Genomic DNA, 17,914 nt, shown 5'->3' on the forward strand with positions numbered 1-17,914 from the left:
CTGGAGTTAAAATCAGAGAATTTTCTTTAGTGCAAAAATTATGACTAAAGTGGTGAATCAGTATTTTCGTTTGCACTTAAATTTTATTGACAGTTTAGTTAAGAAATATATTTAGTGGGGACGGCGTGGCATGGTGGGTAGAGCGGCTGTGCCAGAAGAGGGTTCCAGTTTCGCTCCCCGTCTCTTGCCATCCAAATTACTGCCGTTGTGTCCTTGGGCTGGACACTTCACCCTTGCCCCCAGTGCAGCTCACACTAGTGAATGAATAGTGGTGGTCGGAGGGGCCGTAGGCGCAAATTGGCAGCTGCGCTTCCGTCAGTCTACCCCAGGGCAGCTGTGGCTACAAATGTAGCTTACCACCACCCAAGTGTGAATGTGGAGTCGATGGGTTCTCACTTCTCTGTGAGCGCTTTGAGTATCTAGTTGATAGAAAAGCACTAAATAAATGTAATCTATTATTATTATTAATATTATTATTTATTTTTAGTTTAGAATGTATTTTAGCGCTGTGTAATTAAAGGGGCTGTTTGCAATATTTACAAAATGTCTAGAGAGCGCTAACTTTCCAATGTATTTTATATAGTATCCATCCATCCATTTTCTACTGCTTGTCCCTTTCGGGGTCGCGGGGGTTGCTGGAGCCTATCTCAGCTGCATTCGGGTGGAAGGCGTATAGTACAGTATATCGTATAAAATACTACGTACGTAAGACGAGACAGGGTGAGTGACAGCCAAAAACACCAATCATTTTATTCAGGCCGGCAACATTTTTTACTTCACAAACTTAGTAATTGTGAAACATATAGACAGTTTTAACACAAATGTGTTCTGTTTAGCCGCTAATGGTAACACAAGCGAGCCAATGGTGTTCTTCTTATATTTTTGCGTAAAGTTGCCCTTTAATTTAAGTTGCCCCCTTTAATTGTATGTAAAAAATGTATATATATATACAATATATATATATATATATATATATATATATATATATATATATATATATATATATATATATATATATATATATATATACAATGCAAAAACATTTTTCATCAGTTTTTATGAGTCCCTTCTTTTGCAGTATATTTGATTTGACATTTATTTTGTAATCAGCCTGACCTAAGCCTTGATAATAATCTTTTGTGATTAATACATTTCATATAATTTAACAATGTTTATCCTGTTAAATTGTAAGTAAATTAGATATGATTATTGAATACCATTAAAGAGTAAGATTAATTCATTGTTAATATTTGAGTGGGCCCTGGGCTACTCTGTAGTAAAAAAGTTGGACCCCGAGGTCAAAAAGTTAAGAACCGTTACTTTAGAGCATATCCAAGTTTCTTTAATAGTATTGTTTGTCTTTTGAGAAGATATGACAAAATGTTTGCTGAAATCAGGCTTGTGCAAAATTCCGTACTGAGTTAAGAATGTCTCCCAAACTCAAATGAAATTGCAGGAATTTTAATTGAGGAAGTATAATATACTGTAAATGCAAACAGAAGGAAGTACAATTACAATTCTATTCAATTTTTTTAAACTTAAAAAGATTTTGGTGTCCAGATTCCTGAACCATGTTTTACAGTATACTCTAAAAAAATGAAAATGTCATGTCATTTGGTTATGTATCATTATTATCATTGTATTGTTGAATGTGTGTGCTGATCCCTTGCTTGTGCGCTGATCCCCAAGTGCTTCTCCAGGAATTGAGCAGTTTCACAGTGCCGTAATCAATCACGGTTTTACGAAACAGTAATACTAACCTTTTAGGAATTTTACAGGGGTTTATCATTAATACCGCTAATCGTTACATTTATACCCCATTCATGACCGTTTTACATTTTTACAGAAATACTCTTACAACGAACCTCATGTACACATTTTAATTACAGCAAATGTTTTGACATTTTTGAATAGAAGCATCTTCTTACAAAAACATTATAGTTATAGCTTTCCAAATATAACAAATGGTGGAAAAATATGTCATTTCCCAGAATGCCATACTTAATTCAAGTATTCAACATTTAGGCAATTCTTCCCTGTTACTTGGCTAAAAGGAATTTATTTTAATTGCAAGGAATGTATTTCAACTTCAGGTAATTCCAATTCTTTAGGTGAACTGAACTGAACTTGAGAATTGTAAATTTTGGCAGAAACGTGACTTGTGTAGGCACATTTGTTTTTTGTTTTTTTTAATTTTTTTTTTTATAATGTCCTGCCCAGCTTCTCAGGCAAATCATATAGTAGACGTAGATGCCCATATCGGCTGTTCAGATTTACTTTACAATGTAGACACATTTGTGAGATAGTGTACAATATATACAGTATGTGTTATATGACGCATGCACAGGAAGCGAGTACCAGCCTGACCTGATAAACTTGGTCCGTGGTGCTGTTCTTTCGCACTCTGACAGAGATAGTGGTTTTGTCTGACAGCGCGATCCGTAGCTCCACATCCGTCACACCGTTGTAGTTCTGCACAGTAAGTCGTTACATTGTGAGAGTGTGGCTTGAATACCGGAAATCATCTTAAGAGTGTATTAAGGAGACATGCTGAATGATCAAAACAAACAAGCGATAATAAGGCTGGTGAGAAGTGTTAATCCTTGCATTAGAGGCTCTTTAATAGTGCTGTGATCTCTTTAAACACTTGTATGGTGGAGCAATTAATACTAATTCCAGAGTATCTCTCAGGCGTGGGTTTGTATGAGTTTAAATGCGTACCTCATCTGATTCCGAGAGAAACTCCTGCATGATGTCACTTTCCCCGATCACCCGGACAGAACACACTACAATGCACACAAAGGGAGGAGGTCAACGTTAATCCAATCAACAAAGGCTAGCTAAAAGGTCACCGTGCGCTTGTGTCCTCCTTGTAGAGATTTACGGTGCAAAGCTAACGCTACTGTTTCTTGGAGCGCTGCGTTTACCTCGCTCAATGTATTCCTCCAGCCCTCTGCGCCGAGCGTCCAGCTGCTGCTCGGACAGGGAGAAAGGCCACTTCCCTGGGAGCTTGGGGAAGTTGAAGTTGGAAAACTCCCTCTTCAGGTTCTGGTGGAGGATGGCAAACTCCCGGTAGCGTTTGGAGCACAGCTGTCTGCCTGACATGTACACGTTGTATACCTGCGAGCAAAGACACATGCTGAAATGAATGGTCACGGTCGACTACGGTGCAATCCAAAACACAAGAACATAAATGCACAATTAAAGGCCCCTTTTATTAACACTTATTTCATAGTTCTGGATCTAATAATGATAAACGGTTAAAATTCTCCCCAAAATAGACACAGTAGTGATTTTTGGCCTGTTTTCTAACGAGTTTCAGCCCATTTTGGAAAGCCCACTTTTAGTTCCAAAATGCAGGCAGGCTTGCATCAGCTTGCTGAAGTCACCTACAGAAGATTGGAGGCAATTTCATACTGCTTACTGTGTGTTTTTGTTGCATATTCATCCTAAATTACGACATTTTCACGCTGAATTTGAAGTAATTATCAAATATGTCTGCCAGATGCATCGTTGCAGGTTGTAGCAATACAACTAAAGAAGGGGTCAGCCTGCATACTTTTCCAAATAATAGAAAAACCAGGAAAGTATGGACCTCTCCCATCAAATTCACTTGCACAAAATGGCACAGACCAAAAGAGTGGCCAAAAGAGAGGAGTGTAAAATCATTTTAACTTTGAAGAAGAAAGGTTTCGGTAAGTTTGGATGGAAAACATTTGAAAGACTCAGGCCAAATGTAATCCTGAAAATAGGAGGTACCCAGAAGGGGAGTAAGACTGAGCCAGAATGTGCGGAAAAACTGAGGAAGAATAGCAGACGCTGTCGTTTAAAAACGAGAGAAAAAAATGTAAGCTGCTAGCATTCTATTTTGCGTCCTCTTCTACTGATGTTTTCCTTAAAATGCATTAGAAAAGGTTCATTTTGCTTAATAATAGGGCTACACAGGGTTTCCCCTAAATCAGGGGTCGGCAACCTTTACCACTCAAAGAGCCATTTTGACAAGTTTCACAAATTAAAGAAAACAATGGGAGCCACAAAACTCTTTTGAAAATTTAAAAATGAAATAAAACTGCATACATAGCTTTTTTTGCTTTGTGCTATGTTTTAACCAGGGGTCTCAGACACACGCCCCGGCCCGCACCTTAAATAAAAAAAATTAATGTTAGTGCGGCCCGCGAGTTTTAAGTGAATGGGGCATGATAATGTCATACTTGCCAACCCTCCCAATTTTTCTGGGAGACTCCCGAATTTTGGGTCGTGATGGCACTGCTTTTAGCGCCTTCTACAGCCTGCTCAAACAGCGTACCTGCTCGGCCACATGTTGAATGCAGCTTCTACTTGCACACGTAAGTGACAGCAAGGCATACTTGCTCAACAGCCACACAGCTTACACTGACGGTGGCCGTATAAAACAACTTTAACACTATTACGTTACAAATATGCGCCACACTGTGAACCCACACCAAAAAAGAATGACAAACACATTTCTGGAGAACATCCGCACTGTAACACAACATAAAGACAACAAAACAAATACCCAGAATCCCATGCAGCCCTAACTAACTCTTCCGGTCTACATTATACACCCCCCCTACCACCAAACCCCGCCCACCTCAACCGACGCACGAAAGTTGGGGGGGGGGTTGATGTGTGGGGGGGTTTGGTGGTAGGGGGCGGAGGGTGTATAATGTAGACTAGAAGAGTTAGGGCTGCATGGGATTCAGGGTATTTGATGTGTTGTGTTTATGTTGTGTTACGGTGCGGAGGTTCTCCAGAAATGTGTTTGTCATTCTTTTTTGGTGTGGGTTCACAGTGTGGCGCATATTTGTAACGTAACAGTGTTAAAGTTGTTTTATACGGCCACCGTCAGTGTAAGCTGTGTGGCTGTTGACCAAGTATGCCTTGCGGTCTCCTAAGTGTGCAAGTAAAAGCTACATACAACATGTGGCAGGGCTGGCACGCTGTTTGTACAGGCTATAGAGGTCAATAAATGCAGTGCCATTAGAGCACGCCCTTAATTTAGTTGTCGGAAAATATGTGCCTTGGGAGATTTCTAGGAGAGGCACTGAGATCCGTAAGTCTCCTGGGAAAATCGGGAGGGTTGGCAAGTATGCTGGGAAAATCGGGAGGGTCGGCAAGTATGCAGCTGAGCCGCATCAGAGTGGTCAAAGAGCCGCATGCGGCTCCGGAGCCGCAGGTTGCCGACCCCTGCCCTAAATGTAATTGGTTGTGGCGGCCCACCACAGCAAAATAAAAGCCGCCCCACCTAAATGAGGGGTTTTTTTTTACGTGAAAACTAATAGAAGTAATGTATTGTATGAATGGATTTATACAGCCTATAATTTGTGCACTATTGATTAGTGATGCATCGAATATTCGGCTGCCAAAAAAAGACTTTGATCACCGAAACCGCACTGCTAAAACCGGATGTTGTGATGACATAAGCAATACGCACGGGATTGTCTGGAGCAGAGGCAGCACGTCTGCGATGGCGGTCTTATTTTAATATATCTGAGATATACCCGCGGACAGCGATCTACCAAATGTGAAATGTGTAAATATTAAGAGGACAGAGGCGGCTTTCAAGGAGAGAATGTGCAGTTGGAGTAGCAGCACGAAGCAAGTGTGACGCCAGAGAGGCTCGCTGCAGCTCTCGCTGTTCGTCACGGACATAGAGCGACACGAGTACAGTCTCCAAAAATACCAGAAAAATATGCTAGATTTGTTGATAGTCATTTTTAATAAAGAAAAAGTCACTAAAAGGACTGGAGAAGTTTCTAAAAACTTGAAAAATTCTCAACAAAGTAAAGCGGCAACAATTGAAAAATAGAGCAAAATGATAAAAGATAAGAAAAAAATAGATGTTAATACTAAATTAGGATAACACATATTTGTTTTAAATGAATATGTAAAAAAAAATTTTGCATTAAAAAAAAAAAAAGCATAATCGATTATGCAAATTATATGATGACATCATATTGTACCCCCCACCACAGGTATGTGGGCGATCTGGAGAAAACCCTGCTATAGCTATCGATTATTTTAGTAATTGCGTAATCTATTGATTAGTTTGATCAATTAATCGGGTAATCTATTTTTTGCATATTAAGCTCCAGAGTATTTCTTCTTTAGTGACACTCATTAGATGATTAACCAAAGCAACAAAATATACATCAACATTTTTTTTCTAATCGAATTGTGGCTTTATATAATACAGAAGTCAGAGACATTAAATTTCACTTTAGTTGAAGCTGTACTAAAACCGGCACTCACCACAAACCTCTCCGAGTGCTGCTCTACATGTTTGTACGTGGGGATGGAGATGGGCACGGCCTGCTTGTCGCTGTAGTCGTAGTTGGGCTGGACGTCCTCGCCTCCCTCTAGACAGTCTACCTCCTGCGGCGGCACCGAGAGCACCGCCAGGACCAGCTCCTTCTCACCGGCGCGGATCAGATCCACCACTTGTTTGTGGGTGGCGCCCTCCACGCTGACCCCGTTACTGGATGATGGACAAACGTTGTCGTGTTAATGCTACAAATACAGTACGAATCCTGTATGCTGTCTTGTACGCCTCGCTTTGTTTCCTTTTCACGGGTGTTATACACCTGCTTTGTTAGCTTTGCCGAGGCCAGATGGCAGCGGCATCGGGTGTCTCTAGTAATCTTCCTATGAGGAACAGCGGGACGGCCGAGCAGAGTGGACAAGCCAACCCATTTCAATTATCAACGGTTGACAAATTCAGAACAAGGAATATAGATGCTGATCCTCACACTGCTTTCATCCAATCATTTTGTCCTAAGACAGAAAACTGCCTGGCTTGCTGAATAGTGATGTTTAGCCGTTATCAGTTCCTGCCTTTTAAAAGACAATCACACAGACGGACTTAATCCAGCTACATAAATGTATCCGGACCTTGAACTTTCCAACATATGAGTCAATAAACTGTGATCACTTTTAAATGCCCAAACAATAACTGTTGAACACATCTACAGGCAAGTAAAAGAAGATATTACATACACCAAGAAAAATGCTGACTGACTTGCAACACATTTCACGAAAAGCTGATTCATTTGTGAAGAATTCCAACGCTGGATGTCAGTCACATGACACCAAGTGGGCCTCGTCCTATGACCAATAATACACTTTAAAAAAACAAGTATTTTGATGGCTTTGCAAAGAAACAAGAGTCTTGTTTTCAGTTCCCCTCTTTCTAATAATTTTTGCCTTTTCAGTAATTCCAAGTTTACAAGTTGGCTGTAAACCAAGACACACATTCACAGGGTTTCTGTAGGTGTCAAAAATTCTAATTTAATACTTTTTAATGCAACTTAAAAACAATTTAATGCTCATATCCTACTGCAGATCATTATTATATATAGTCAAATGCATATAATTGTCTGTACTTAAAGCGCTTTGACAGTATTTCCACATTCACACACGCATGGTGGGACCTGCCATGCAAGGCGCTAACCACAACCCATCAGGAACAAGGGTGAAGTGTCTTGCTCAAGGACACAACGAACGTGACTAGGGTGGTAGAAGCTGGGGATCGAACCAGGAACCCTCAGGTTGCTGGCACGGCCACTCTCCCAACCGCACCAAGCCGTTGTAATTGGAAGGTCAATAACTAATTGTCCTAAACAGGTAAACATAAAAATAAAATGGACTCTCAATGTCTCTTAGCAAACATTGCACTTGAATAAATATTGAACATCTTGAAGTGCAGTTTTTTTTTGTACCAATTGGAAAAAACTGGGTTGGATGTTTTATTTTGTAGTCTTTTTTTGTTGCCAATTGCAATTGTATAACATCTTTACACATATTTAATGCTTTTAAAGCCATTTAATGCCTTAATTTTCTACAAAAAATCCATTTAATTACTTTTAATGCTTTCTAATGACCCCCCGGAAACCCTGATTCATTCAGAAAAGCCAGATTATAGTATGCACTGACTGGCTACAACACTATGCACACCTTGCACAATCCAGTTTATATGTACATGTTATATGGAAATGTACATGATTCTGTGTACACAACTTGGTGCAAAACAGAAAACGAAAGGGAACTAAAAGGGAACTGCACTTTTTTTAGGATTTCTTTTCTTTCACAATATGTAAGACAAGAACCTGTATATTTTTCTTTTTTTTAATGCATTCTAAATTGTGAATATACAATAGCAAAAATCAGCTAACAATGGAGTCAATGGGTACTCCTCTAGTCCGCCCACAAAGCCCTCTAAATAACCATCCAAAAAACACCAACAATACTCTATTTACATTTCGTGACCTAAATATCAACCAAGCATTAGCAATACTGTTAATACAAGCGCTAACGTTAAGGACCTCTTTTTAGCGGGGCATTGATCACAGACAGGTCTTATGTTGCTATATTGACATCATGAGCTGGGGAGCGGCACTCTTGCCTCTTGAGTTGGTAAATGTTAATTCTAGTTCATAAATCATGCCTCTCACTTGGATATAAGAATGTTATAGCCATAAACCAATGTTGGTCAACTTTTACATTCAACTTGGCCCTGGAGATGGCGATAAAGACACAAAAAGACACTCGTACCCACCCATTTTTTGGCGAGGATTATGATTATTTCTTCATATAAGCGAGTAAACATCCCATCAGACGGCATCCCAGTGAGAGCAAAGATTGTACAGTAAGTGATTGTTTTACGATGTTTGTTGTCTCTCATGAAGTCTGCATGAGTAGTAGTCAGTGTTGTTGAAGGAAAAAGCAAACGTGATAAGTTTATCAAATTAATGTGCCGCCGTATGCTTAAAATGAACAAAATATGTGAATATTACATTACATGTTATTCTGAATGTGTCTGTTACTACAGTACGTATAAACTTACAGTGTGTATGTAAACCATTGATGGAGGTGTCCAGATGTTTATTAGAGTGTTGTATAGGCGGAATAGAGCGACTCCCCTGACTCAATTGTTAGCTGACTTTTTCTATCTATTAATTAAGATTTAGAATACAAAATAATAATACAAAAATGTGTTGTTGTTTACATGAGGACATTACATGTTATCCTGAATGTGCCTGTTATTACAGTACGTATAAACATACAGTGTGTATGTAAAACGTTGATGGAGGTGTCGAGATGTTTATTAGAGTGTTGTATAGGCGGAATAGAGCGACTCCCCTGACTCAATTGTTAGCTGACTTTTTCTATCTATTAATTAAGATTTAGAATACAAAATAATAATACAAAAATGTGTTGTTGTTTACATGAGGACATTACATGTTATCCTGAATGTGCCTGTTATTACAGTACGTACAAACTTACAGTGTGTATGTAAAACGTTGATGGAGGTGTCGAGATGTTTATTAGAGTGTTGTATAGGCAAAATAGAGCGACTCCCCTGACTCAATTGTTAGCTGACTTTTTCTAATGATTATTTACGATTTACAATACAAAATAATAATACAAAAACGTGTTCTTGTTTACATAAGGACATTACATGCTATTCTGAATGTGCCTGTTACTACAGTACGTATAAACTTACAGTGTGTATGTAAAAAATGTAAGGAGGTGTTGAGGTTTTTATTAGAGTGTTGTATAGGCGGAATAGAGCGACTCTCCCGACTCAATTGTTAGCTGACTTTTTCTAACGATTATTTACGATTTAGAATACAAAATAATAATACAAAAACGTGTTCTTGTTTACATAAGGACATTACATGCTATTCTGAATGTGCCTGTTACTACAGTACGTATAAACTTACAGTGTGTATGTAAAACATGTAAGGAGATGTTGAGATGTTTTTTAGAGTGTTGTATAGGCGGAATACAGCGACTCCCACGACTCAATTTTTAGCTGACTTTTTCTAACGATTATTTACGATTTAGAATACAAAACAATAATACAAAAATGTGTTCTTGTTTACATAAGGACATTACATGTTATCCTGAATGTGCCTGTTACTACAGTACGTATAAACTTACAGTGTGTATGTAAATAAAACATGTAAGGAGGTGTTGAGATGTTTTTTAGAGTGTTGTATAGGCGGAATAGAGCGACTCCCCTGACTCAATTGTTAGCTGACTTTTTCTAATGATTATTTACGATTTACAATACAAAATAATAATACAAAAACGTGTTCTTGTTTACATAAGGACATTACATGCTATTCTGAATGTGTCTGTTACTACAGTACGTATAAACTAACAGTGTGTATGTAAAACATTGATGGAGGTGTCTAAATGTTTTTTAATAGAGCGACTCCCTTGACACTCAATTGTTAGCTGACTTTTTCTAACGATTATTTACGATTTACAATGCAAAATAATAATACAAAAACGTGTTCTTGACATTACATGCTATTCTGAATGTGCCTGTTACTACAGTACGTATAAACATACAGTGTGTATGTAAAACATGTATGGAGGTGTCGAGATGTTTATTAGAGTGTTGTATAGGCGGAATAGAGCGACTCTGCTGACTCAATTGTTAGCTGACTTTTTCTAACGATTATTTACGATTTAGAATGCGAAATAATAATACAAAAACGTGTTCTTGTTTACATAAGGACATTACATTCTATTCTGAATGTGCCTGTTACTAAAGTACGTATAAACTTACAGTGTTTATGTAAAACATGCATGGAGGTGTTGAGATGTTTATTAGTGTTGTATAGGCGGAATAGAGCGACTTCCCTGACTCAACTGTTAGCTGACTTTTTCTAATGATTATTTACGATTTAGAATGCAAAATAATAATACAAAAACGTGTTCTTGTTTACATAAGGACATTACATGCTATTCTGAATGTGCCTGTTACTACAGTACGTATAAACTTACAGTGTTTATGTAAAACATGTATGGAGGTGTTGAGATGTTTATTAGTGTTGTATAGGCGGAATAGAGAGACTCCCATGACTCAATTGTTAGCTGACTTTTTGTAAAGATTATTTACGATTTAGAATGCAAAATAATAATAAAAAACATGTTCTTGTTTACATAAGGACATTACATGCTATTTTAAATGTGCCTGTTACTACAGTACGTATAAACTTAGTGTTTATGTAAAACATGTATGGAGGTGTTGAGATGTTTATTAGTGTTGTATAGGCGGACTAGAGCGACTCCCCTGACTCAATTGTTAGCTGACTTTTTCTAACGATTACTTACGATTTAGAATAAAAAATAATAAATAAAAAGAACCTGTTCTTGTTTACATAAGGATTATGAATGACAGACAACATTCCACAACAGTGCAGTGCAATCTTTACATAGCACTGGTAGTAAATGTCAAACGAGCAGGTGTAGCTAATGAAAACAATATGTTTATAATTCAACATTCAAGTTCAAGATAAGAATTGGGGAGTAAGGCCCCAAAGGGTCAGAGAACATCAATGTTTAGCTAATCTGTCAGGCGGTAATTGACAGAACACAACTGCTCGCTCTCACACGACCACGACGGCCGAATTTACAAGACAACACTGCAGTCCATTGTCTTAAATATTACATTACGAAAAAATACAAACACGTTTAAATCTCGTCCTCGCATTAATTGAGGCGGAATAAACAATGGGGTTGGCGCGACGTGACGTTAGCTACCTGGCTAGCCAAGCGGCTTCAGCTAATCAACATGCATAGCCTGTAGTCAACTTATATAAGCTGCTAAACGCTCAAATGTGCCCACAATGTTTATTTATATCACTTTATATCAGTTGGTTTGGATAAGTGAATATATGTTATAACGCCATTGACAATTGTCTAATAAACACATGCTTGGAATTGAAGCAACAGTTTATGCTAGCAGTGCTAGCTAACTAGCGGGTGTTAGGTGAGCAAATAGCCGACTTACACCTCCAGGATCCGGTCACCCTTCGCTATGCCCGCTCGGTCCGCAGCGCCACCGGGCAGGACGGCGCTGACATGCTGGAGAGGAGCGTACAGCTCTCCGTTGATGCTCCGCAGCTGCCCTCCTTCGCTAACCTGGCCGCGGACATTGAAACCGTAGCCGGACTCGGACTTGACTATCCGCACCATCCGCGGACCGGACGTCACTGTCGTCGGGCTGCTGAGGCCCTCGGTGCCCGGAGACACGGCGACCACGGGGCCGTTATGGGATGCCGAAGGGAGAGCCGACCGCGTTTCATCGCTCTCTACATCCGCCATCTTATCCACAAGCCCCTGCTGCTGCCCTCCGGTCGGTGCTGCTGTCTCGGGGCTAATTGGAAGCAACACTCCGTGTCCGTGGCTACGATGTTACTACAGGACCTCCACACCGCGACGCCGCTGACGATGCCCCGCCCATCAGGAGCGTCAGGAGACGCGGCCGGGAAAACGTGATCTCCTTGGGGCGTCACAAGAGCCACCGCGGTTGAACTATTTCGCCAACTATGGAAGAAGCACACCGAGGACAATAAAGCATTCGTGTTATTGCCATTGAGTGTCCAGAAAACAAACATTTTTACTTTTTTATTTAACAAAACAAATGTTCCCACTTAAAACTGACGTCATCGCTTATGCGTCGTTTAGCCACTAGGCGTCACTGTAATACAAAAATAACAAAATAATAAATCATAGTAACTGTCGTTTCATTAAATCATCTTCTTACGCAAACAATAGTAGTAGTAATAGTTGGTTGTCATGATTTTTTTGTGAATGGTAGTTAATAATAATCTAAAATAATGCATTATGTTGAAGGTGTCCAAACTTTTTTCCAGCGAGGGCCGCATACAGAAAAGTTAAAGGCTGCAGGGGCCACTTTGTACCACAGTCTGAGAATCACTGCACTAGTGCTTTAGCACACTAAAAATCTTACCATATCTTGCAGGAAATCTGTACATATGTTCATCAAACACCATATAGAATTTCAACGGAAATTGGAAATTTGGCTAGTTCAATAGTTCCTTAGTATTTTAATTGTCTGTCTGTTTCCTAATCAAACACCTGTTTGTATTGTCTGTAGAAGGTGTCGCGGGCCAATAAAAAAACAGGCTGCTGGCTCCAAATGGCCTCCTGGCCACACTTTGGACAACACTGTGTATATTTTTAAGCAATAAAACAATAAATAGCAATAATACTACAATGCGGGTTATGGTCGTCGTGCCCACGCCTTATTGCTTGTTGTTGTCATTTAGTAGCTCTTAAATACAAATCACACCAGCTATTGTGATGATGGGTTGAATAGAATAGAACTGATAAGAATAGAACAGAATAGAGTAGAATAGAGTCCCTTTATTGGGTCAGGTCACCAGTCTGTCTCCACTGGCTGGCACACACAGACATTCACGAGTGCAGCTTCGGGGCAATTTAATATCTTCCAGTTCATCTAACGTGCACTTGTCTTTTTTCTAAGCGTGTGAGGGAATTGGCCCCAGGCATCATGTGGCCATAACCAAGATTTTGTTTATGGCCTCATTTTGGTCTTTAATATTACTTATTTATTTGCTTACTATCATTAGATTCTTTTAGGACCCCCGCCCCGCCCTAACCCCTAACGTCACACTTCACATATACACACTCAGTTTGTTTACATGCATGAATTATTACTTAATTTGGTTGAAACTAGCTTTTTAAAACAAATGTAGAAATATTGCTAATGTTATTGCATGCCACATGCAGCTTATAATGTCTCCAAGATTTTGTATGGAAAACATTTTATTAAGATTTTTGACTAACAAATTAACGATAGGATCTTCCCAACGTGATAACCCAAAAGCACAGTCGATGGCACACTTCATGATCAGAAAGTTCTTATGTGTTTATGTCTTAGTTTCATCAATAATATTTCCCATCAAGCATTCATTTATACATTTATAAGAGGGTCAAAAAAGCGCCGAAAAATATCCTAAAAAGCCTACTGAAATGATTTTTTAAAATTTAAACGGGGATAGCAGATCCATTCTATGTGTCATACTTGATAATTTCGCGATATTGCCATATTTTTGCTGAAAGGATTTAGTAGAGAACATCGACGATAAAGTTCGCAACTTTTGGTCGCTGATAAAACAAGCCTTGCCTGTACCGGAAGTAGCGTGACGTCGCAGGTTGAAGGGCTCCTCACATTTCCCCATTGTTTACACCAGCAGCGAGAGCGATTCGGACCGAGAAAGCGACGATTACCCCATTAATTTGAGCGAGGATGAAAGATTCGTGGATGAGGAACGTGAGAGTGAAGGACTAGAGTGCAGTGCAGGACATATCTTTTTTCGCTCTGACCGTAACTTAGGTAAATGGGCTCATTGGATTACACACGCTCTCGTTTTTCTATTGTGGATCACGGATTTGTATTTTAAACCACCTCGGATACTATATCCTCTTGAAAATGAGAGTCGAGAACGCGAAATGGACATTCAGAGTGACTTTTATCTCCACGAAAATACATCGGTGAAGCACTTTAGCTACGGAGCTAACGTGATAGCATTGTGCTTAAATGCAGATAGAAACAAAAGAAATAAGCCCCTGACTGGAAGGAGAGACAGCAGATCAACAATACTACTATCAGGAGACACCGAACCGAACACTGGACCTGTAACTACACGGTTAATGCTGTGCCGCCTGTCGAAGCATAGCAATGCTGTTGCTAACGACGTCATTGAAGCTAACTTAGCTACGGGACCTCGTCAGAGCTATGATAAAAACATTAGCGCTCCACCTACGTCAGCCCTCATCTGCTCATCAACACCCGTGCTCACCTGCGTTCCAGCGATCAAAGGCGCGACAAAGGACTTCACCCGATCATCGATGCGGTCGGCGGCTAGCGTCGGATAGCGCGTCTGCTATCCAAGTCAAAGTCCTCCTGGTTGTGTTGCTGCAGCCAGCCGCTAATACACCGATCCCACCTACAGCTTTCTTCTTTGCAGTCTCCATTGTTCATTAAACAAATTGCAAAAGATTCACCAACACAGATGTCCAGAATACTGTGGAATTTTGCGATGAAAACAGAGCTGTTTGTATTGGGATACAATGTGTCCGAATACTTCCGTTTCAACCATCGACGTCACGCGCAAACGTCATCATACATAGACGTTTTCAACAGGAAGTTTCGCAGGAAATTTTAAATTGCACTTTATAAGTTAACCCGTATTGGCATGTGTTGCAATGTTAAAATTTCATCGTTGATGTATAAACTATCAGACTGCGTGGTCGGTAGTAGTGGGTTTCAGTAGGCCTTTAAATCCGTAAATTAGTAAGCAAATAGTGCCAACAAATTTAATATAAAATAGCTGGAATGTGAATTTAAATATCATATTCACTTAAATATGATTATAAACGCGACATGTTTATGTAGTGATCAGCTGATTCATGCATGATTATCATTAATGGATAATAATGTTAATGATAATATGTCATTACTGTAATTATTGATATTTGTGCATTTACTGGGGGTAAAGCCTCCCCTGTCTTTAAAAACAAGTGAATCCTCTGTTTGGAATAATAATCAAGGTTCTTGAACCCAACACAGTTATGTGCTATGATATGCAAAAGTGAAACGTTTTAATCATAAGTTTGCCCGATGCCACCACAGATAGATTTATTATATTTTTACCTTTAATCTATCGCCTCATCCTGGTTCCCAAATGTTTGTGCGGTGCATGAATGCATTTAAATGTGAGCTTTGATGACGTTATGACGTATCTGTTGAGTGATTAGTGAAGTGTTCCACGCTGGATTCGCTGGTACAGGGCGCAATTAACTATTTTGTATTTTTTGCTTTGGTTTGTTTTGTTGCTTCTTCCAAACATGTAACACTTTTTTTCCCCGCAGCCGATATTGATTTAAACATTTTCTGGCAGCAAGCAACATACCATGCACAGTAATGCAAAGTCATTTGTCTTTTCCTCCCATGTTTTGCGAAATTTTGCTTCAAAATCAATCCAGACAACCGTAACCCTAGGAAGCAGCAGCCTACTATGCACTGTTGTGACTTTTTGAGCGTATATTTGAGCAAAATAAATCATCTATTTGTCTGCAGATTTTGGTCAAAACCCAATTATAAATTGAAAAATTCAAACAGCCTTATTATTGAACTTTGACAGGAAAAAATATTCTATCATAACCTTTATGATGTCGTCTTTTGTAACTGATGGATTTTAATGAAAGAAAAAAAAACTTAAAATCTTAAAGTAACAATAGAGTAGAAAAATAAGTTGCCTCTATGTTCAAGCTTTTATCATATATCTGATTTATGACAACAAAAGACTTCCATAGTTTGCAAATAAGTAGATATGATCAAAATAGTCTCAACGTCACAGAGATTACCGAGCCATTTTGAGAAATAATGAGTAAACGAGTCACAATATATATCAAGCAGACTTTTTGAGAGCCAACAACGATTACTTTGGGAAAAAAATGATGATCACAGACCTTATATTTTTTAACCCGAAAACAAAGAGGACGAGCAATAAGTTTTAGAAGCCGATTGAAACACTATAGCATCCGCAGCATTGCGAGGTGCTAAACATACAAACTAACCATAATAAAACAAACACTTACTGTAATATTTCCACTCTAGCTGGGATGCCAACCGACGGGACACTCACATAATTCCGTTTGGATGAAGATTCAATCACAATCCTTATGAAGGGCTAAAACAAGTTGCTGTAACTAGTATCTTTTTGTGTCTTTTTTGCCAACTCGTACAAACCCCGTTTCCATATGAGTTGGGAAATTGTGTTAGATATGAATATAAACGGAATACAATGATTTGCAAATCATTTTCAACCCATATTCAGTTGAATATGCTACAAAGACAACATATTTGATGTTCAAACTGATACTTTTTTTTTTGTGCAAATAATCATTAACTTTAGAATTTGATGCCAGCAACACGTGACAAATAAGTTGGGAAAGGTGGCAATGAATACTGATAAAGTTGAAGAATGCTCATCAAACACTTATTTGGAACATCCCACAGGTGAACAGGCAAATTGGGAACAGGTGGGTGCCATGATTGGGTATAAAAGTAGATTCCAGGAAATGCTCAGTCATTCACAAACAAGGATGGGGCGAGGGTCACCACTTTGTCAACAAATGTGTGAGCAAATTGTTGAACAGTTTAAGAAAAACCTTTCTCAACCAGCTATTGCAAGGAATTTAGGGATTTCACCATCTACGGTCCGTAATATCATCAAAGGGTTCAGAGAATCTGGAGAAATCACTGCACGTAAGCAGCTAAGCCCGTGACCTTCGATCCCTCAGGCTGTACTGCATCAACAAGCGACATCAGTGTGTAAAGGATATCACCACATGGGCTCAGGAACACTTCAGAAACCCACTGTCAGTAACTACAGTTGGTCGCTACATCTGTAAGTGCAAGTTAAAACTCTTCTATGCAAGGCGAAAACTGTTCATCAACAACACCCAGAAACGCCGCCAGCTTCGCTGGGCCTGAGCTCATCTAAGATGGACTGATACAAAGTGGAAAAGTGGTCTGACGAGTTCACATTTCAAATGGTTTTTGGAAGCTGTGGACGTCGTGTCCTCCGGACCAAAGAGGAAAAGAACCATCCGGATTGTTATAGGCGCAAAGTTGAAAAGCCAGCATCTGTGATTGTATGGCTGTGTATTAGTGCCCAAGACATGGGTAACTTACACATCTGTGAAGGCGCCATTAATGCTGAAAGGTACATACAGGGCCCTGCGATGAGGTGGCGACTTGTCCAGGGTGTACCCCGCCTTCCGCCCGATTGTAGCTGAGATAGGCTCCAGCGCCCCCCGCGACCCCGAAGGGAATAAGCGGTAGAAAATGGATGGATGGATGGATCGTACATACAGGTTTTGGAGCAACATATGTTGCCATCCAAGCAACGTTACCATGGACGCCCCTGCTTATTTCAGCAAGACAATGCCAAGCCACGTGTTACATCAACGTGGCTTCATAGTAAAAGAGTGCGGGTACCAGACTGGCCTGCCTGTAGTCCAGACCTGTCTCCCATTGGAA

The 17,914-nt window shown here is 39.6% G+C and overlaps 1 protein-coding gene across 2 annotated transcripts in view; it reads right to left on the reverse strand.

Moving 5' to 3' along the window:
- Nucleotides 1-12,310, reverse strand: part of snx27a (sorting nexin 27a) — a 23,946-nt gene extending 11,636 nt beyond the window's left edge. Inside the window, exons 1-5 of one of the 2 annotated variants that reach the window (XM_062047546.1) lie at nt 11,828-12,307; nt 6,274-6,499; nt 2,928-3,120; nt 2,722-2,786; nt 2,368-2,472 (exon numbers count right to left, since the gene is read on the reverse strand). In XM_062047546.1, the coding sequence (XP_061903530.1) occupies nt 2,368-2,472; nt 2,722-2,786; nt 2,928-3,120; nt 6,274-6,499; nt 11,828-12,141 (903 nt within the window). In that variant the 5' untranslated portion in view covers nt 12,142-12,307. Of the gene's footprint in view, nt 1-2,367; nt 2,473-2,721; nt 2,787-2,927; nt 3,121-6,273; nt 6,500-11,827 lie in introns of both variants that reach the window. The other variant, XM_062047545.1, reaches the window with a different exon arrangement.
- Between the last annotated feature and the right edge of the window lie 5,604 nt (nt 12,311-17,914).

This window comes from Entelurus aequoreus, linkage group LG05 (assembly GCF_033978785.1).
Source record: "Entelurus aequoreus isolate RoL-2023_Sb linkage group LG05, RoL_Eaeq_v1.1, whole genome shotgun sequence".
Lineage (NCBI taxonomy): Eukaryota > Metazoa > Chordata > Actinopteri > Syngnathiformes > Syngnathidae > Entelurus > Entelurus aequoreus.